We start from the raw sequence: 20,616 nt of genomic DNA on the forward strand, positions 1-20,616 counted from the left end.
ATTGATTCAAAATTAAAATTGTTAGCTTTGAATATTGTTTCGGGGTGTGAGATTCGGAGGACCACCTTGTTTTGCCGCTAGGTGGGCAGGGCAGGTGCACGCTTGTGTGTTATGTTTTTGAGAAGCCGCAACGGTTTTCTCGTGTTTGTTGTGCTGTGAAAATAGGAGCTTCATTGTGGTTATATACTACATTTTAAAGTATCTCAGAGAAATTAGTCTCCAGTGCATAGAACTAAGCATCTTCAGATGGGTAAGATGCGGTTACTTACCTGTGGCGAGCTTTGTAGTAGTGGAGCCTTCAGATTTACGTGCTTGTAGAGTCGGGCAGCACCCACGTTGTTTGTTTGGGGAGCGTATTTTGGGTTTTGCTTGAAAGAAAATCACTTCTGGCAGCTTAACGTTTTCCAAGGGTTGTATAGTCTGAAGGGAAAACGAAGTGGGGCTTTAGAACAGTTTTGTGGAAGCAAATGTTTCCTCTCCTCTGACACTGGAGTGCGGATTCGTGTGAGGGCTTGGCGTGTATCCAGAATGTTCTTGAGCTACCGGAAATGGTGTGTTTTGAAACCCTTTGGAGGCTAAGAGCTCAGAAGCCCTGTCCAGGGTCACAGTCGGCCTCGTGAGCCAGCCCTGCCGGGTCGGCGTTTGCACTGCTGGCACAGAGGTTCCTGGTAGTGCCCCTGAAGGGCCAGAGGCGCCCGCAGCCAGGGGCCGCAGAGCAGTGCCGATGGACTGCATTTTTCAGGTGGTGTGTGTCAGGCGTTTTCTCGAAGATGCACAGCGTGAGACTCGAGGAATTCAACTGACTATATTTGTTACTGATGACAAAATTCCGGTGTTAAAGGAAAATTAGCATTTGGAAAAGCTTTTATCTGCCACCCTGAGCTTGATGGCTTCCCAGTAATGAAAGACATTTCAGGAGATGGGCGCTCACATTAAGAGATGCGTCTCATGTCGTCTAATGAAATGTGCCAGCGTGTGGACTCTGCACGTGTCCAACTGGCCACCGTGCACATAGGCAAAAGCTGTTTTCAGAGTGCGTTACGACGCAGGAAGGTGTGGAGCATTCATGGCTGTGGTTGCAGATTCGTGTCCCAAGTAGTTTTCATGGAACTGCGGCCTGTCGAGGTTTGATGTGGTATCAGGGAACATCCACAATTCTGAAAGCCTTTCTCAGGTTTAATTTTGGAAATACATATCCCACATGAGCAGCCGCTCTTTGGGGTCCTCAGTTTGTAAGGGTATAAAGGGACCTTGACAGCAAAACGTTGGAGAGCTGCCTGGGAGGTGGTGGGCTGCTTCCTGCCCTTGGGTGGCCTGGGGGAACCTAAGGTTTCGTGTTGGTATTCCTAGGTCTGCTTAGGAAGTGGAGCCGTTTTCAGCTGAGAGGACATTTGCACTTAGAAATGTAAAGATCTAAAAGTATCTCAGTGCATCATGTTTGCCTCCAGGTTTTCTTTTTCCCAGTTTCAGGGATGACCGCCCACCGTTCTTTTCCTCTGGGGAAAAGTTGTTACTAGTACGGTGTGAGCACCGTTTGGTGACCTGCTGTTGTGTGTGGACCCACATTTTAAGTTGTGTTAGGAACAGAACACAATTTTTCTCTTTTAACTTTTGCCTTGATCATAGGAGTTTGTTTTTGTTTCGTGACCTGAAATTTTACCTTAGAATTTCTGGGAAGAAATTATGAAAGCGATCTTGCAAATGTAAAATCAAAAAAAAGAACCAAAATGAACCAGATGATCTAAAATGATATGATGTATTCTGAATAAAGTACTTCATTCCACTTAACAGAAATAGCTGGATTTTCCTTTTCTGATGATTCAGAAGTCAAATCCAGAGGCATGGGTTTTTTCTTGGGTGGGTGGTTGAGATTAACACAAACCTTAAAAACGTTTTAATTCCTGAGACCATCGTAATTTCTTTGCTTTTATACATGTTCACTGTTCTGAACAGTTTCTCCTGAGAAGTTTCTCATTTTGAGATGGGTTGACCATATGTGAGAGAGGTGGTGGCCATGGGGGGCCGGGGGTGACCAGAGTGAGATGGTCGCTATCTCTTTAAAAGGAGGTGGGACGGAATGTTTGCTCTGAGGTCACCCAAGGAGACCACAGTTAGAGGGGAGGCAGTTGGTGTGAGGTGAGGAAGAGGTGAGTTGCGGGCAGGGAGTCCTGGGTCTAGAAAGCAAAATGTGTTAAAATGTTAACACTGCGGACTTACCTAGAAACAGAGACACATTTGTGGAGCAAACTAGGTATCGTGATTGAATGAGGGCACAGGAGGAGAAACGTTCTTTCAATATGTAAATACACATAGATGAGCTGTACCCCGGTGATGTTCAATCATCATCACATTAGTCCTCTGAAATCTTCCTTAGATTTTTAACTAAAAGGATGACATAGGTATAGTGTTTTAGGGCTTCCCTGGTGGCACAGTGGTTAAGAATCCGCCTGCCGAGGCAGGGGACACGAGTTTGATCCCTGGTCAGGGAACTGAAGATCCCACATGCAGCAGAGCAACTAAGCCCGTGTGCGACAACTACTGAGCCTGTGCTCTAGAGCCCACGAGCCACAACTGCTGAGCCCGCGTGCCACAACTACTGAAGCCATGCGCCTAGAGCCCGTGCTCCACAACAAGAGCAGCCACCGCAATGAGAAGCCCACGCACCACAACGAAGAGTAGCCCCCGCTCACTGCAACTAGAGAAAACCCACGCACAGCAACAGAGACCAACACGGCCAAAACTTAAATAAATAAATTTAAAAAGAAAAGAATTTCTAAATAATGACTTTCATGTGTAATTTTTGTGTTCATCTTTTCATGTTTTGTTCCTTTCTCTCTGTCTCTGGGTTTTTACTGACCTGGGTCCATCTTAAAAGTACGATTGTAATTGGAAAGCAGCTGGTACCAATGATCAGTTTTGAAACCCTCCTTCCCACTGAGGCCTCTGCCCTCTGCCCACCAGCTTCCTCCCCACCAGTGCGCAAGCGGAGGCCTTTCCAGCCCCCTGCTTTGAGAGTGTAGTCAAAGTATCTTCCCTTCTTTAAAAGTCCTTAAGGAAGCAGGGGACTTTGTTTTGTGGATATTGTTTGTCGACTCGCCCAGTGTCTTTGTGGGTCATGTAATGTACATTCAAATAAGAGATTGTTTGGAAAGCTTCATGCCTTTTTTTTCTTAAACATGATTTTAGTTATAGTTGCTTTAAATCTTTAAACTGTTTTGTTGTCTTCTTTTAGGAGCTTACTCCGTGGTGACAGTCTCGAGATAATCTGCATTGTAATCTGTGAATAGTGACCGGCAGCAGCAGGGTTTCGGGGCTTGGCGCTTCCCTTGGACCCCGCAGTTGCATCGGCCAGGTTTTCATTGTTCCTAGGAAGTCGGAAGAAGCGCCCAAGCTTCCGTGTGGGGCAGGTAACGTGGCAATAGTGTTAAACGCCAGCAACACAATTTTCAGTTTAGATGTCATGTTTTCTATTTCAAAAGCAGCATTATATGTAAAGAAACTGATGTGACATTAGTATTTGTTTGCAGTGGTTTAAGCTTTAGCCCAAGATTTCTTGAAGAGTGTCTAACTGTGTGTTAAGAATCTGATTCAGAGCACTACTTTATTTTTACATGGGTGATTTCTTTAGTGCATTTACGATGACGTTGTATGTTGTCTCTGGTGAGAACTGTGTTTTGTAGAGGAGAGTCCTTCCTGCAGAAAGACTTGGGTGACCAGGACAGTGGCGTGGTCCTTGGTGGCACAGGTGCTGATGCCACAGCTACTCCTGCAAGCTTCCAAGTGTCCTGGGAGAGTGTGGGCCCAGGCCCAGGGTGGGGGAGTTGCAGAGCTGGACATGGAAATGGGAGGTGACCATACTTAGTGGGAACGAAAAAGAGAGTTCAGTTACGTGTGATTTTTAATTTTGTGTGTTTTCTGTTTGAAGGTTTCCATTCTGTACTAGTCCTTCCCCTGGGATGGATCATGGCGTAAAACCTGAGTCATCGTTAGCATTTAAATGTAATTGAAGCCCGCGCAGCTTGGGAAAAAATTCTCAAGGTATATACTATCTTTTTCAGGCTTTTTCATTGTAAACAGGAGTGAAGTTTTCACAAACACGACCGTTTAAACAGTCTGTTAGAAAGAGGAGAGAAGAAATAAATACCACAGGTGCTGCGTGGGTCAGTATTTTCTCAGTGTCCTGATGGTCTGCTGCTGCAGACCCTGCGTGCAGAGCTGGATGGGCCCATCTTGTGTCAACACAGTCGTGGCTCGGGAATCTGGGCAGGGCTCAGCGGGGGCTGGGTGTGGGTGTTCAGGGTCCGAATCCCCCATCTCCACGTGATCCCTCCAGCAGCGTGGTCAGACGTCTCACACGCAGCTCGGGGCTTCCAAGCACTAGGCCCGGAGCCAGCACGGCATTCTGTCCACCGAGCTCTGCGGGCAGAGCCAGGTGGGCCCCGCGTCTCTGTGCGGGAGAGCCCGAGGCACCCGCCACCCTGTCCTGTCCTGGCAGCACTGCTGCTCGCTTCCTCTTTCCCCGCTACATCTTGTACAAATCCTGGTCCTCAGCAGTCGACAGATGCACAGATTTGGTTTGCTAGCTGTGTTTTTCTACTGAACATTAGCTCCGTAAGTGTTACACTTTTCTTCAGAGATCACCTTGAATCCTCTCAGCGCACTTTAGGAAAAGCCTTCGGTTTTTGTAGGTGGAGAATTGTTGCGATTCACTGTGTCTGGGTTTCCTCCGTGCGGGTGGTGCCCCTTCTGGTGCGCTGTCGTGGCTGGTGGGTGCCGGTCCTGGGCCTGGACCGCGGCCCTGGCTGACGCCTGGCGTGGTTTGGTTGCATTTCCCTGTTAGGTATGGACGAGGAGGATGACCCGAGTGGTGAGGACGCGCCCAAGGCCATCAAGCCCACCAGCAAAGTGTTCAGGAAGACGTGGAGGTTCCGGAGGACCACCATCGGCAAGCGCGAGGGCGCCAGGGATGCGGAGGTGGATTCCCTGGAGCCGCTGCCCGGGCAGCAGCAGAGCCCGTCGCTGCGTCGCAGCGGAAGGCAGCCGAAGCGTACGGAGCGGGTGGAGGAGTTCCTGACCACGGTTCGGCGCCGGGGCCGGAGGGGCACCTCCGTGTCCCTAGAGGCCTCAGTGGAGCCGGCATCCTGTCCAGTGACAGAAGCGGAGAGCGCCTCCGAGGGGAGCATGGAGAGCACCTCGGACGGGAATAGCGGTCCCAGGTCTGGCTGCACGGGTGCTAAGGAACGAACGGCCTCCTCGGCAAAGGCCAGAGGGCGTGGCGACGAGATTGACACCTCCAATAGCCACAGTGACGGTTTGACTTTGAAAGAACTCCAGAATGGCCTGCGGAGAAAGCGCGAGCAGGAGCCCACCGACAGGCCCCCAAAGGGCATCCAGAACCGCCTGAGGAAGAAGCATCGGGAGGAGGACCCGGTGGAGACCGTGGATGCTGAGGCAGGCGATGCGATGGAGGGTTCGCGGCCCGTCCCGCAGGAGCCGGAGGCCGACCTGGGGGCTGCGTCCCAGGCGGCGAAAATGGACAGAGAGAGCCAGCTGGAAGGGAGGGCGGCCCCAGGGGGGAATGCAGAGGAACCCGGAGACGCAGTCCGACACAAGCCCGCATGTGAAGTGTACGACCCCAATGCCCTGTACTGCCTGTGCCGCCAGCCTCACAACAACAGGTGGGTCGTGGGGGGATGAAGTGGCTGCCCAGGCTTCCGGGAGGGAATCCGAGGTGTGGAAATTGCCAGAGAGGGTTTTCCATTCGTCTTAGTTTAGAGAGTCCCAGGGTGGCCTGAATGAGGGACTTGTTCTCTTGGGAAAGACGAGCAAGTCATTGTCAAAAAACAAAAACAAATACGGCATGGGTGGGCACTGCCAAGAGCCACACCCTCCACCAAGGTGGGGGCTGGCGTGGGACATTGGCTGCCTCGGTCCCAACAGCCACAGACAGGGCGGCCTGGACCAGAGAGGATCTGCTGTCCCAGAGAGCTCGCTGGGTGACGCTGCTCCAGAGCGGCTGCGACTGGGCTGTGGTGTGGACGTTGGGGCAGCTCAGGGAGGGGGCGGGTAAAGGCATGGCTGCCCTCCTGTGGACAAGAACTGTGGTGTCCAGGGCAGAGTGCTCCCCTGAAAGAAAAGATGAAGCAAATTTGATTGAATGTTAGTAAAATTGAGAGGGGCACGTGGATGCTCTTTATTCTGTTCTGTCCACGTGTCTGTAATATTTTTGTTTTTTTCATAATAGAATGTTGAAATTTGACTTGTGTTTAAAATTGAGTTGGTCTCTCACTTTCCATTCGTAATACTAATAATAATCTCCATTCCTTATTTTATCATTCCAGGTTTATGATTCGCTGTGACCGATGTGAAGAATGGTTTCATGGCGACTGTGTGGGCATTTCTGAGGCTCGAGGGAGGCTCTTGGAAAGGAACGGGCAGGATTACATCTGCCCAAACTGCACCATCCTGCAAGTGCAGGACGAGCCCAGCTCCGAGACCACAGGCACGCAGGACTCGAGGTCGAGACCTGCAGATGCCGACGGCATGGACTGTACAAGTCTAGGAATCGTGGAGCAGAAATCGAATGAAGACCAAGGAATTAAGGTTAGAATTGAGAAAGCTGCAAACCCAAGTTGCAAGAAAAAACTCAAGATATTCCAGCCCGTAAGTACCTGTCTCCCAAGGTCAGCGGTAGAGGTGACTGTGGAGCCCTCAGCTGCCGTTGGCAGAAACATCAAGACAGAAGCGTTTGTTTCCTGAGATAAGTTAGCTTTTCCCAGGAGTGGCATTGGGCGCGGGGCTGGGCTCTGCGAGCTCCCAGGTCCATGCACCTGCTTAAGGCTGGCACGCCTGTCTATTCTTTCTCTATGTTTGTTAATCATATCTATCTCCTATGCTGTTATTACTGACTTAACATTTTCCATAAGTGGACTCACTTTTGTAAGTCTTCCCTTAAGTTTTCTCATGAATGGATCCGGAGTTTGACGTACATATGTGAACAAACAAAATTATTTTTGAGTCACGGGGGCACGTGTGCACCTATATTACCCGTCAGCGCCTTGAGAGAACCAGTGGTCTAGTCCCTGCCTCGCAGCAAGATGCCAAGGCCAGCAGTGGTGACCGCACAGGTCCCCAGGCTGACAAGACAGCTGCGGCTGGCACGCCCTCTGTTATGGTGTTCTCCCACTCACCAGTGCTTGTGCAGCTGTGTTTTCTCCTTTCCCAAGTCTGTTCACTCGTGTCTCCTGCCCAAGGGCCGTGATGCTTTGTCATGGATTCCGTGCATCTTGAGAGCTGTCTGAGGCTCTCATGATCGTCCTACTCAGAGCATGTTTTCACCCCAGGCCTTCCTTGAATTGGGGGCCCATGCCGCCCCCACAGCCCGTGCTCTAGCCAGTGTTGGGCATGCAGACGACCTTGCGGTGGCCGTGTCCTAGCTTCCCGCCGTCTCCCCCTTGCACTGAGGTAGCCTCGAGGGCTGGACCGTTTAAATTTTACCTGTCACGGGCGTATGAGGAGGCATCGAGTGGAAGTATGATGATAACTGGTAAGGAAGAGAATGAATGGAAATGGAAGTCAGTAGGAAACGTCCTGTGATTGCTGATGTGTTTGAGACTACCCAGAAACTTAAGTATTTCTCTGAGCAAAACTTGGATTCTGTGGAGGAAAAACAATTAAGTGCATAATTTGAGATTTAAGATTTTGCTCCAGTACATTGGAGGGGTATGTTCATGTATGTTATTAGTCTCGACCATCAGAACATGCTCTAGTGATGATGGACAGCTGTGTTCAGCCCTTGTAGTGAACCAGGTTCCTACTGCACGGCAGGCAACCACAGACTTGTTCAGCAGCTTAAACAACACACATTTATTAGCTCCGAAATCCAGGCCTGGCTTAGCTGGGCCCCCTCTGCTCTGGGTCTTACAAGACTGCCCTCCAGGTGTCTGTGGGGCCTGAGGTATCAGAGGCTCGGCTGGGGAAAGATCCACTTCCAAAAGCTCCGACTTGGTTTAGCATGAAAAATATATCCCGGGCAATTTTTGTGGCCTGATAATAGCAAAAAGTGATCTGTTGTTTCTGAGAGCCACGTTTAACTGGGTGTCCTGGGTGTCGTCTCCCAAGCTTGCCCGCCGAGCCTAGGCATGGGCGCCCTCTCAGCAGAGGCAGCAGTGGAATCCTCTATCTTCTGGAGGCTCAGTTCCTCTTTGAAGGGTTTTCAGTTGATGAAGTTGGACCCTTTGGACTAACTCAGAATCCTCTCACTTGGGATCTTAATGCGTTGGTAAAATCCCTGCCCATTTGCCCGATAAGGGAACCTACTTGTGGTGTGAAACCCCATTGTGTTCAGAAGTGCGCAGCGTGAGCGCCGGGTCCGCTTAGGGTTCCGCCCTTCTTGCGTGGCTGAAGGGCAGGTAAGAAGCCGAGGGCCTTCCTCAGGGGAGGTAGATGTGTGTGTTTTGAATAAACAAAGGTACATGTTTATTCACAGTTTTTCATACATGATTAAAAGCAGTCATCTCGGTACCATAAATAGTTCTGTTACAAAGTGCCGTACCCACCTGGTGGGTGAGTACACTGAAGCCACGTCTGATCCTGCAGGTCCTAGAGGCGCCTGGTGCCGCCAGATGCATTGGCCCCGGGTGCTCGAGCGTGGCGCAGCCCGACTCTGTCTACTGCAGCAGCGAGTGTATCCGGAAACACGCCGCGGCCACCATGCGCTTCCTGAGCGCAGGGAAAGAGCAGAAACCAAAACCTAAAAAGAAACCCAAGACAAGGCCGGAAAAAATCATTCTTCAGAAATGGAGCGTTCAGGTAAGTTGACTGAAACCAACCATTTGTGTAGTGCAAACCATGGGCGTCTGGAGGTTACAGGCTCGGTGGGTTGATTTGGGGAGTGTAGGGCACACAGGCCCGGACGGGATGCAGGCACCTTCACACTGCCCTCCGTCTTGCCCACCAGTGTTCTTGTCGAAATGACAAATAGGCACGTGTTCTCATGTTTTCCTTCTCCGCCTCCTGCCGAGGGATTAACTGATAGAAACGTGGGAACCGGCTGCTGCGTGGAATAGCTGTCCACCCACACGCCAGCCCCGCTGGGAGGAGAGTGGTCCCTGCTGGAGTCTGTGCGGGGAGTTGACACACAGCGGGGTGGCCAGTGGGTTCTGGGGGCACCGCACTGAGTGCCCAGTAGGGTACAGGGATGTCGTTTGTACGCCTGTCCTTTCTCCACGTGCTGTTGTGTCTGCAGCTCCTGCCTGTCAGTGCTGCTTGGGCGCGTTCTCACACGGGGCCCCGGTCTGCCGTGCTCTCCGCCTTGCTTCACTGCCTCACTCCACGGCCCCTCGGTTATCCTGGCGGCCTAGCGCCTCATGAGGATGCTAGGTTGACGGGTTGTTGTGTCAGGGACCTTGTCATCGTTCGGATGTTGATGCGGGCCTGCTGGATGTGGGGGAGTAGCCAAGCCCTCTGCTGAGCAGATGCAGTGTATTGGGCTTAGGATGGTCCAGGAGCTGATTGAGTCGTGACCCTCACTGCAGAGTGAAATGCGCAAAGGTTAATTTCTGACCTCATTCATGATTGGGGCTTTACTGATTATCCAGGCAGGCATTAAAATCTCTTCTGTGCACAAGAGACCGGCTCCAGACAAGAAGGAGAACACAGCGAGGAAGGTGGCGGTGGTGCCTCCAAGGAGTGAGGTCCTCGCTAAGGAGCCGCCCTGTGAGAGCAGCACGCCGTCGTGGGCCAGCGACCACAAGTACAATGCAGTAAAGCCAGAAAAGACTGCCGCCCCCTGGCCGCCACTGTTGTATAAATGTATGTATCACCCGGGGGGGAGCTCTGGACCCTTCCCGGTCTTTCTGGACGGCCGTGCACTCGGGCCTGTCCAGAGCTAGGAGTTCTAGCCGTGTTTTCTGCTGCACCTGCAGAGATCAAAGCCCTTGCCCAAGTCCAGGAGGCCACCTGAGCCCCGCGTGCCCATCCTTAGTCTGTCGGGACTTCCTGTCCGTGTTTCCAAAAAGCTATACCAGCCCCGTTGCTGAATGTCTCACCTCCGACGACTGATGTCTTTAATTGCTTTTCTTTATTATCAGGCTCTGGTAAGTATGTGTAGTATCTTCAGCAGAATCTGACAAGGGGGCGCGCTGCCCGGCACTCAGGGTCCGCTGTCATCCAGGTGTTCACCACTGCGCCGTCACCGCCGTGGGCTCTCCACGCGGGGGCCTTTCCACACGGTCTGCTCCCAGCACACGTGACCCTCACTTCTTTGTATATTGTGGGAACCTATTACTATTAGCACAGTAGTGTTGTAGCTGATTTTCAACTGAAGCATGATTTGCAGGAGTTATATTATTCTTGACCGAACCGGAATTTTTTTTATGTCCAATTCACATACTACACACAACATAAACACACATGCCAGTCTTGAAGGCTGTTTACCCTGCTTCCCGTGCTTGAAAGTAAGTGAGCACAATGTCTGTCCACTCTGAGCAGCACCCAGGCCAGGAGTCTTGGCGTGCACTGCTGGGTCATGCCACCCAGGCTTCAAGTTCAGACAGACCTTTGCAATCCCAGATGAGATCATGCAACTTGAATCTTTTCTCCTTCTTCTTTTTCTCAGCTCATTCTCCAAAATTAAATTTTAGAAATTTAAATTGCTCTGGGGCACATCTTATTCTTATTTTTCTATGATTAAGGTCATTTTGTGTTTTTATTTATGCTCTCTTTTATACTCTTGCAACTTTTTTTAAAAGCACAAGAGGTTAAATGGCCCTAAATTCCAGGATTATAGCCACGTGCTGCTTCCTCCTCTCAGCGGGCTGTTTAGGCCAGTGGCCTGAGGGAAGGCCTCGTGGATGTAGTGTGGTTAGAAGACTGCATAACTAGATGCATTTTGAGAATGTAAATGACCCAAGACCTAAGAAATGGAGTTGCAAGTAAACCGCCAAGCAATACTGTGTGTGTATATGTTTCTATACATATTTATTTGTGTATTTATTTTTGGATTTTTGGAGTGAGTGGTTAAATATAGAATTAACCAGTTGCTGTATTAAAATGAGTCTCAACACACCTCAGGTTGTTTGAAGCAAGAACTTCATGCTAACAACGTGTCGCAAACATCCATCAAGTTGTAGCACCTCTACACCGTAGTGCCTCTACAGGGGTTACGAGTGGACCTAAATATAAGCATCGCCCAGCTGTGAATGGGTGGGGAGCCGTCATGTTGGAATCCTGGGCTGAATGTTCTCATTTGGTTATAGGCACGTGACAGAATGAAAGGGAAACCGAGGTGTAGCCACAAAACCCTGGGTGATTGATTTCAATTCAGTTGATTTCCATGTCTGTGGACCAGAATCGGGAGACTGCCCCCAGGCTCGGAGTGTGGAGTCAGATGTAGGGCGCACAGTGAGAAAGGAAAGCTGGCGGGGTTTGGGGGAGGGGTGGGTGCTTACTTATCCCCAGTTCTGACTTCCCGGTTTTTGAGGGAAGATTGGGGTGGAGGGGCGGGGAGCCCGGCCTCAAGGAGGTGGTGGCTCTGCTCACAGGCCGGGTTTCTCTTCCCTCTGCCCCACCCCCCTCCTCTGCACATCACCTCCTCACTGACCACCTTCCCAGCGCATTTTTTTAAATTAGTTTCTGCTTTATAACAAAGCGAATCAGTTATACATATACGTCTGTTCCCATATCCCTTCCCTCTTGCGTCTCCCTCCCTCCCACCCTCCCTATCCCTCCCCTCTAGATGGTCACAGAGCACCGAGCTGATCTCCCTTTGCTATGTGGCTGCTTCCCAGTAGCTATCTACCTTACGTTTGGTAGTGTATATGTGTCCATGCCTCTCTCTCGCCTTGTCACAGCTTACCCTTCCCCCTCCCCATATCCTCAAGTCCATTCTCAAGTAGATCTGTGTCTTTATTCCTGTTTTACCCCTAGGTTCTTCATGACGTTTTGTTTTCTTAAATTCCATATATATGTGTTAGCAGACGGTATTTGTCTTTCTCTTTCTGACTGACTTCAGTCTGTATGACAGACTCTAGGTCCATCCACCTCCTGACAAATAGCTCAATTTCGTTTCTTTTTATGGCCGAGTAGTATTCCATTGTATATATGTGCCGCATCTTCTTTATCCATTCATTGGATGATGGACACTTAGGTTGTTTCCATCTCCGGGCTATTGTAAATAGAGCTGCAATGAACATTTTGGTACGTGACTCCTTTTGAATTATGGTTTTCTCAGGGTATATGCCCAGTAGTGGGATTGCTGGGTCATCTGGTAGTTCTATTTGTAGTTTTTTAAGGAACCTCCATACTGTTCTCCATAGTGGCTCTACCAGTTCACATTCCCACCAGCAGTGCAAGAGTGTTCCCTTTTCTCCACACCCTCTCCAGCATTTATTGTTTCTAGGTTTTTTGATGATGGCCATTCTGACTGGTGGGAGATGATATCTCATTGTAGTTTTGATGTGCATGTCTCTAATGATTAATGATGTTGAGCGTTCTTTCATGTGTTTGTTGGCAGTCTGTATATCTGCTTTGGAGAAATGTCTATTTAGGTCTTCTGCCCATTTTTGGATTGGGTTGTTTGTTTGTTTTTTGCTCTTGAGCTGCATAAGCTGCTTATAAATTTCGGAGATGAATCTTTTGTCAGTTGCTTCATTTGCAAATATTTTCTCCCATTCTGAGGGTTGTCTTTTGGTCTTGTTTATGGTTTCCTTTGCTGTGCAAAAGCTTTGAAGTTTCATTAGGTCCCATTTGTTTATTTTTGTTTTTATTTCCATTTCTGTAGGAGGTGGGTCCAAAAGGATCTTGCTGTGATTTATGTCATAGAGTGTTCTGCCTATGTTTTCCTCTAAGAGTTTGATAGTTTCTGGCCTTACATTTCTGTCTTTAGGCCATTTTGAGCTTATTTTTGTGTATGGTGTTAGGGAGTGATCTAATGTCATACTTTTACATGGACCTGTCCAGTTTTCCCAGCACCACTTACTGAAGAGGCTGTCCTTTCTCCACTGTACATTCCTGCCTCCTTTATCAAAGATAAGGTGACCATATGTGCGTGGGTTTATCTCTGGGCTTTCTATCGTGTTCCATTGATGTATCTTTCTGTTTTTGTGCCAGCACCACACTGTCTTGATGACTGTAGCACATTTACGTCTCAGAAGTACGTGGATGGATAGCCACAGCTTGTAGCCTGCATAAGGGACATGCTGTTGAGCTAGTTGCTTCTGATCATTTTCTGTTATCCCAGAAATGTCCTCTTCCCAAAAGATGATTGGGAGGAGTGTAAAAGGTCGAAGGTCAACACCCGACTTGAGCCTCGGTGAGTAGCAGCTGTGCCTCTGCCTCTTCCCCAAACCATTACTTGACAGTGGCAGTGGCTGTGGACCTTCCGCGGGTCCCCACACACAGGCACAATGGGAGGGGGCCCCCCGCACACACTCAGCAGAGCCCTGCACCCCCACCACGCCCCCAGCCGCCTCCCTGGCTGCAGAGCGTGATATGTTTCTGGGTGCAGGTGATGCCGGGACAGCTCTTCGGAGGGGGCGTTTTCCCTGTTGCCCTGGACTCGGGTCAGGTCTTGGGTGGATCCTTAGGCAGCCAGTGTGCGGCCCCTGGAGGTGCTCTGCCCCCACCCCACTTCTCCCAGGCCATTGGCACTGGCCTTGGGTTGTGGGTTCAGGGCAGCCTTTCCTGAGCATCGTGGGCAAGACCTTGCTACACAGAGGCTCTGACCTGCTTCTCTCGTGGGGCAGTCAGTAGATCTTAAGGTCCTCACAGTGATGGGATTAACACCCACTTGTTCTCTGATGAGTTTTTTAAATTGTTTTCCAGAGTTTCTGAAAACAAAAACAGTGTAACTTAGGGAAACAGTTGCCATTGTATTTCCCCCCAGGTCCCTGTGTCTCGTAGTCCTCCTCATGGTTTCTCTTCGTTTCCTCTTCATCGCCTCTCGTTACTGTCCAGGCACAGGCACGAAGAGGGCTGAAGATGTTCTTCTAAAGTGGCCCTGGTTGGTTAGGGTTTGGAAGTGGAATTGTGTTAGGCATAGGTACATGGTCCCATGTTGGGGGCTCCCTAAATGGCTCCGAGATGACTTGAAACTCTGGGGACCTGAATAAATTTTGACTGGGAAATCAGATTTCTGCAGTTCCATGTAGGTTTGAGAATTGAAATGGGGACCCCTGGCAGAACCTGTGCACCCAGGTCCAGTGATGTGTTAGCATCCTGCCCTGACGTAAGCGTTGCCCCGTGGTCTCCGTGTGCCACATGTCCGGTTCCTGTGCTGTGGCGAAGTGGATCTGGGGGCGCGGGTTTCACAGGGATCGGTGGTGTGAGTTCCGGGAGCACGCTTCACAGGTAGTAAGAGAAGACAGGTCCCCATGGTGACATAGATGGGGGGCGCTGCCTGGACCAAGGGGTGTTTGGTAGGAATGGAACGGTGGGAGAGGCATGTTTTATCAGCTACACGAGCTGTTTGTCTCTGTCTCTTCCAGATCTGCAGTGGCAAAAAAATGTGGGTGGGGACAAAGCAGCCTTGTACATCTCACCAATTTGCTCCCCCCATTTGGAGAGAGAACCAAAACTTGTCCTGATAAGGATTTACCTTGACAGCTGTTTTTAATGTTATCCAAATACCTGGAATTTTCTTGGTCATTGGCATTCTCTTGTATACAAGTGTTTCACTTTTTACAGGTTTTTTTTTTTTTTAATAGCCAACTGTTCAGAAAATTAGTGCAGGGAAGGTTTTGCATGTACATGTACTTTTTCTGACAGAGACCCTCAGATGTATCCTGGCTGCCCCCCTTAGTTCTTGTGCTTTAGCGGGGGGTCGGGGTAGAAGTTTCTAGCAGGATTGGTCCTGCTCACCTCACCTGCCCTTTGGCCTTCATGTGGCCTCTGGGGCTCTGCATCTCCTGTGGCACTGTTCACAGACGGTCCCGCGGCAGAGTCCCTTAGGTGGCATCGAGTCCCAAGGGATCTTTCTGAAGATGCAGCTGTAAACCCTCCCACACGGTGTAGGAGTCTCAGGTACACTTGAAGCTGTAAAGTAATGTTTTTGATTTTTTGCGTGTTGCACCTCACCGTGCACGTAGTCATAGTCTTACCTTCTGAAAGTTAAAGAAGTAAACCTGGAAGATCGAGAAGAAGGGTTTCCACTTTGATTTCTGTCAGCGAAGGTCGGGGCGTTGCCGTGCACCTGGAGGCGTCAGCAAGACGAGCACAAAGGTAACGGCCGCTAAACCCGCCGGGGTCAGCAGGTGCCGCGGGCTCTGTGCCCCAGAGTCTTATCACGCCCTCGACCCCATCATGTTGCTTGAAGTAGCAGATGGTGCAGGCACAGATAACAGTTAAAGTTGAACCTTGTCAAAGTGGTGAAGTGCCTGTTGGCGGGTTTTGGAGATGAGGGAAAGCAGCAGCTCTACTTGCAGCTGAGTGTCAGGTCTGGCGGCCAGTCCCCGCCAGTCCAGTTGGCGTAGACAGGAGAGTGGAACGCCTGCCTCACACACAGCCTCGGCCCCGTTTCCTTCTCGTGGTTCGTGCTGAAGGATGATGTGACCATTTTTTTCATATATTACCAGTCCAACGTGAATTGGCTTTTGGTTTTCAAAATCTGTGAAACTCTGAAAAGAAGGAAGGGTCCATTTGCCTCCGGAGGCGTACTTGGTTTTTTGCAAGCTTGTTACGGCCGGTTCTGTGCACCTCTCTTGAGGTGTAAGTCGCTCAAATACTGCACATCAGTAAGAAAAAGTCAATCTGGACAAGCTTTGTGTAGCCCCAGATCGTGGCAGTTTGGCTGTGGACCCACATACAGACCCCTAGCGATGGAGGGCAGCTGGCGTGAGGGCCCCAGAGATGGAGATCAGGCCTCCCAAGTCTTGGGTGGGGATTGTCTCTGTTTCTGTGTAAGCATAACTTCTACAGGAATAATTCACTGCAAACTATTTAAGCAAAGGCACAAAAGTAAAATGGTTCTCTCTTGCTACTTGAATTTTCACACTAAAGTCTTGACAGCCAAGAAACAAAGTTGTAATGAGAAGCGTCTTCGTACACGTGTCAGGCTGAGCTGAAATTAGAACCGATGTCACAGTGAGCAGAGTCCACTCCCCCCAACCCCTGCCGCTGGTCCACTGTGTCCTCTGAGCCCTGGCTGGTCCCGTTACGTTACCCGGGCCTTGTGGCGGTAGCTGCCTCGGCCTCACCACTGAGCCTGGGTGGATCTGGGGCCCTGTGGGAATGGCGGGGGGGAGGGGACGCTCCGACCTGCACCACGAGGGCTTGCTTGGCGCCTGGTCACATCAGAAGCTCTTCGCTTCCTTTGGCGTTTACAGCCAATCATTCTGAGTAGTGTCTCCCCCACTACCCCCCACCGTGTCAGTGTGACTGAAAGCCTCATATCTGGGGATTTGTAGGGTAACTTGGCACCTCTTTGGGGCAGGACAAAAGGTATAAAGCAGTGACCGTCCCTCAGGGTTTCTCAGTGGTCCCTGTGAGGGCCCACCCCGGCAACGGCTGTCACTGAGCTGTGAGTGGGCGCGGGCCGCGCGATGCTGTGCTGTGCGGTGCGACTCGGCTCTTGCCAGGCGCCGGTTCCTTGTGGTGCTGCACAGCACTGGCTGCTCCCAGTAACACAGCTTCCACTCCCTTTTCCTCCTGTCCCCTCGAAGGCCCACCAGTGCCACCCAGTGGCCAGCAATGCCATAGCAGCATGGCCCACCTTGCCGTGTGGCAAGGCCCCCAGTTTCATGCTTACTGGGAAGTTAGCCAGTTAGATTGTTGCTGGTCCCTGAGCGCACCGGCCTGCCTGGTTCCTGCCGGGCTTCACCACAAACAAGTCGTTTCCAGTAGAAACCAATGGCCAGACCCAGCAGAAACGACGTCATGTGGGGCGGTGGCCTGGCCACCGGCCAGCCTTTCCTCCTGTATCTGCTCCCCGAGACAGCACCTGGCCTGGAACTCGGGCCACTCTTTTCCCCATCGGCAGCCCCCGGGATGGCCCAGACTGGGTGTACGTTCCGAGGAGGCCGTCTCTGTCCGGCACGTGGGCAGGTGATCACCCTGCCTCGAGCTGGCAGCACTGGGGGCCCTGCCACTGCTGGAGCCACTCTGCCGGGGGTTGGTGGGCTGCTGTCCTGTTCTAGAACTGGCGCTTCGAGGTCGGTTGTTTACGCCTTGCTCTTCTGTGAATGTATACACATAATACAGTTAAAAGGGAATTTGGATGAAGAATTTGCAAATGTGATTTTAGCTCTACTCAGAAGTAATGCTTCTGTCGCTGTCAGACGCTTTGGCACTACATGGTGTCACTGCCATTCCAGCAGCAGCTAACCCGCATCCAGCTGACGGTGGGACCACATGCAACTGTTTTCTGTTTTGAGCATTTTTCCTCCAAGTAGAAGAGGGATAGAGCTGACTTGTTGGGGTCCACCAGTTTCCACATTTGACCAACTTTTTATTTCTGTAATCATACTTACATACGCTCTGAGACGCAGGTGAGGGATAATGAAAGTTGACTTTTAAAAGCCAGAAGCAGCTAATCTTCTAGAAGAGCCGCACAATGGTTAAGGAAAGCCATCCCCTGCTTTTTAAATAGAGTACGTTCATTTACCGTTACCACTCTTGGATAGCAGGTCACTTTAATCACCTGTACTGTGAATGTCCTAAAATTAAGCTCCTGGCTTCTGTTTTCCCTGAATGAGACAAAACACCGGTTAGACCAGTAGGAGCGTTGATCTTAGGGAGTGAATGTGTTCGGAGTTGACAGGAATTCTCACTTGAAACAATGTAAATGTCACATGATAAGATTTGTTTGAGGCCCCATCATGGGTGCCTCATTGAGAATTCTGGAAGCCCCTTAGGCCAGCTTTTTAGAGTTGCTTAAAAGTGTGCTACTAAAATAATCTCAGCAAAGTTCGTATAAAGTCAGTGAGTGAGCTGGTTTTAGGACTCGATTTTAATCCGGACGGGTTTGTTCCTTCTTCCCCTGCTGGCAGTCACAGCTGGCGCCGCGTCCTGCTCCACTCCACTCTCGTTCCTTCCCCCAAGAAGAGGGGCCTCTGTCCATTTCATTTAACTTAAGCTCTAGCAGTCTCTCCCCCCACCCCCCGCCTGGATTCGGTGCTGTGGACCCCGTTAGCCAAGGCTGAGCTGGTAAAGGTAAGTTTCCATGTACTGAGGTATGGTAGCGCCTTAGGAATATGGATTTGAGCTGATGAATAATATACGTAGAAACATAGTTCTTAGTTCCTATGACGTGGCCAGTTCGTCCTTTGTCAGACAGCTGTGACTTGCTGACGGGACGTGGGTGACAGCCAGCAGGGTGGATGTAGAGCACAAGCGTGCTGCTCAGCGGGGAGCAGGTGGTCTTGGGAAAGCCTGGACAGCATAGCCCGGGGGTGCCGGCACACGTGGGGCCAGTGATTGGGACACCGTGGACAAGGGGACATAAGGTTGGGGGGTTGCTCTGTGAGATGAAAATAGGAGATTTGCAGTCAGGATGGTTGCTTGATGACAATGAAGTACTTCTGACACGGTTCTAAGTTTTGGATGTGTGTAGCGCTGTTGCAACGTTTCTAAACATAGGTAATTTCACCTGTACTATGAAATGGAAAACTCTTGCGGTCCCTGGGCTTTTAACACCTGTGGCTGAACTGGCCTGACCAGTGCTGGAGGAAGGCAGTCCTGAGGGCAGCGCTCGGCCCTTGGCCAGGATGGTCACGCAGGGTGTAGGCTGTGAACGCCTTGGGGGCTCTTGTGGGGTCAGGCCTTATTTGTAGACAGGGTCTCACCTCTGTCCCCGGACTTCAGATTTTCTCCCTGCTTCACTAGGAGAGTTGCAAGAGGCACCGGCAGCCGACTGGCATTGGTGGGTGTTCAACCCCTGCGTAAAATCGGAAGGCTGCTAGAGCACCTCAAAGTCTCCTGTTTAGCATGTGGGGGCTCATTGCGCTGTGGGTAGTTTGAGAAAAGCCTGCGCCTGGGGAGGCGGCTTCTCCGTCGGTCCTGTGTGACGTGGCCCTAGGTGGTGTCCCTGTGCTCTCCTGGCTTGCTCCCTGGACCTGCCTGCCCCCCCCACCCCGTTCTGCCCTGGGTCCCAGACGTTCTGGGCGGTGGGCCTGAGCGGGGCCATCTGGGAACACGCCCCAGCTCTCCGTCACGGCTCCCCATGGACGTCTGCTGGGCCGCCCGCCCCTGAGACCGAGGGACTGGTCTTAGGATGAACCTCCTTGCTTGCCTCTGACTGTAATTCTGATGGTCTGATACAGGATTAAGTGGAATCAGTCCATGCGAAGTACTGGCATAAAGATTCTCATTTTGGCTTTGGGCTGTAATCCTTGTTTGCATTAAAAGTGCTAACCTACTGTCTTACCCAATAGCGAGCTGCTACTAGAGGGGTGTGAATGGGAACGTGAATGACAGCAGGTGGCGTTCCTGCCACCGAGCTCCTAGTGTAAAAGTAACTGGTCTCCCCCCATGTTGCAGTTCTCTGCCAACATTCTCTATATTTATTAACCGTGTCCAGTTGACTCTTGTCCAAGAGGACGATGAGCACCTGTGAGCCCCTAACCCCAGGGTGGACTCTCGCTAGTCCTTCCAGTGCCCCAAGGGCCCCCGAGGTGGGGCTTGGATATGCATTCAAAGAGAATGTGTCTGATCCACCCTGGAAAGAGTTTCTAAGCTCCTGTTCACCAAAAACTGCACTGGGACTCTCCATGCGAGTGGTCTTTGAAATCTATGCCTTCTCTTGATACAGCGAAATTTGGCCTTGGAGTTCCAAGCTAAGCTAACGGTTCAAATCAAGCCTTTGATAGCTTACTGGTTTATCGGTTGGAGTAAAAGTTTTAATACTAAAGCATTTCTCTCTGAAACAAAGTATATTCAGTATCGTAAATGTTGCTGGTAGCCCTGTTTACACTCCTTTTGTGAATTTAACAGTTACTTTAAAAATCCTCTTTAAATCTGTCTCACAGTGATGCCTGGTTATTAGCTTTGCTGGTTTCGGGTGCACATGCTGTGTGGGGTCCCCTGCACCCCTGCCTCACTAAGCAGCCCCTCTCCTTTCAGCCGTGAAGGAGGACAGACGCGCAGAGGCCAAGGCGGCGGTGGCGGCGGTGCCGAAGAAGGTGGCTCCTCCAGGCTCCTCGGGGGGCCTCAAGCAACCCTCGCCCAGAAGTCTCCTTCCAAAGAAGTCCCCTCCTTTTGTAAATGCGGCGGCAGCCAAACCGGCCATCAAAAAGTTGCCACCGGGGTTCAAGGGCACCATCCCCAAGAGGCCGTGGCTCTCGGCTGCCCCCTCCCCCTCGGGCAGCGCTCCCTCGGCCAAGCAGGCAAGGCTGGCACCTGTTGCTGCCACGTCTGCTTCCAGAAAGTTCCCCAGCTCCACTGCTTCGGTGGGCGCCATCAGGAAGCCTGGGACCACCTCGGTTCCCCTGGCCTCTCCAGCCCCGGGATGCCTGGGCCCCGCGCGCCCCGCCTCGTCACAGCCAAATTCTCAAATTTGGCAAAACATACGACGCTCCTTGAAGGAGATCTTGTGGAAAAGGTGGGCTGTTCCACTTTGTTTCTTATCTGTTAAAGTGGAAAGTTTTCCACGTAAAGGGTGGTTGTTTCACGATGGCCCTGCTG

General features: G+C 51.0%; 1 protein-coding gene across 1 annotated transcript in view; it reads left to right on the forward strand.

The window, feature by feature from the left end:
• Window positions 1-4,842: 4,842 nt before the first annotated feature.
• Window positions 4,843-20,616, forward strand: part of LOC307053766 (death-inducer obliterator 1-like) — a gene marked incomplete at both ends in the record, with an annotated part of 28,698 nt that continues 12,924 nt past the window's right edge. Inside the window, 5 exon segments of the mRNA XM_079705249.1 lie at window positions 4,843-5,678; window positions 6,342-6,663; window positions 8,599-8,811; window positions 9,600-9,813; window positions 20,056-20,533. Of these exon segments, the coding sequence (XP_079561375.1) occupies window positions 4,843-5,678; window positions 6,342-6,663; window positions 8,599-8,811; window positions 9,600-9,813; window positions 20,056-20,533 (2,063 nt within the window).

This window comes from Hyperoodon ampullatus (assembly GCF_949752795.1).
Source record: "Hyperoodon ampullatus genome assembly, chromosome: 5".
Lineage (NCBI taxonomy): Eukaryota > Metazoa > Chordata > Mammalia > Artiodactyla > Ziphiidae > Hyperoodon > Hyperoodon ampullatus.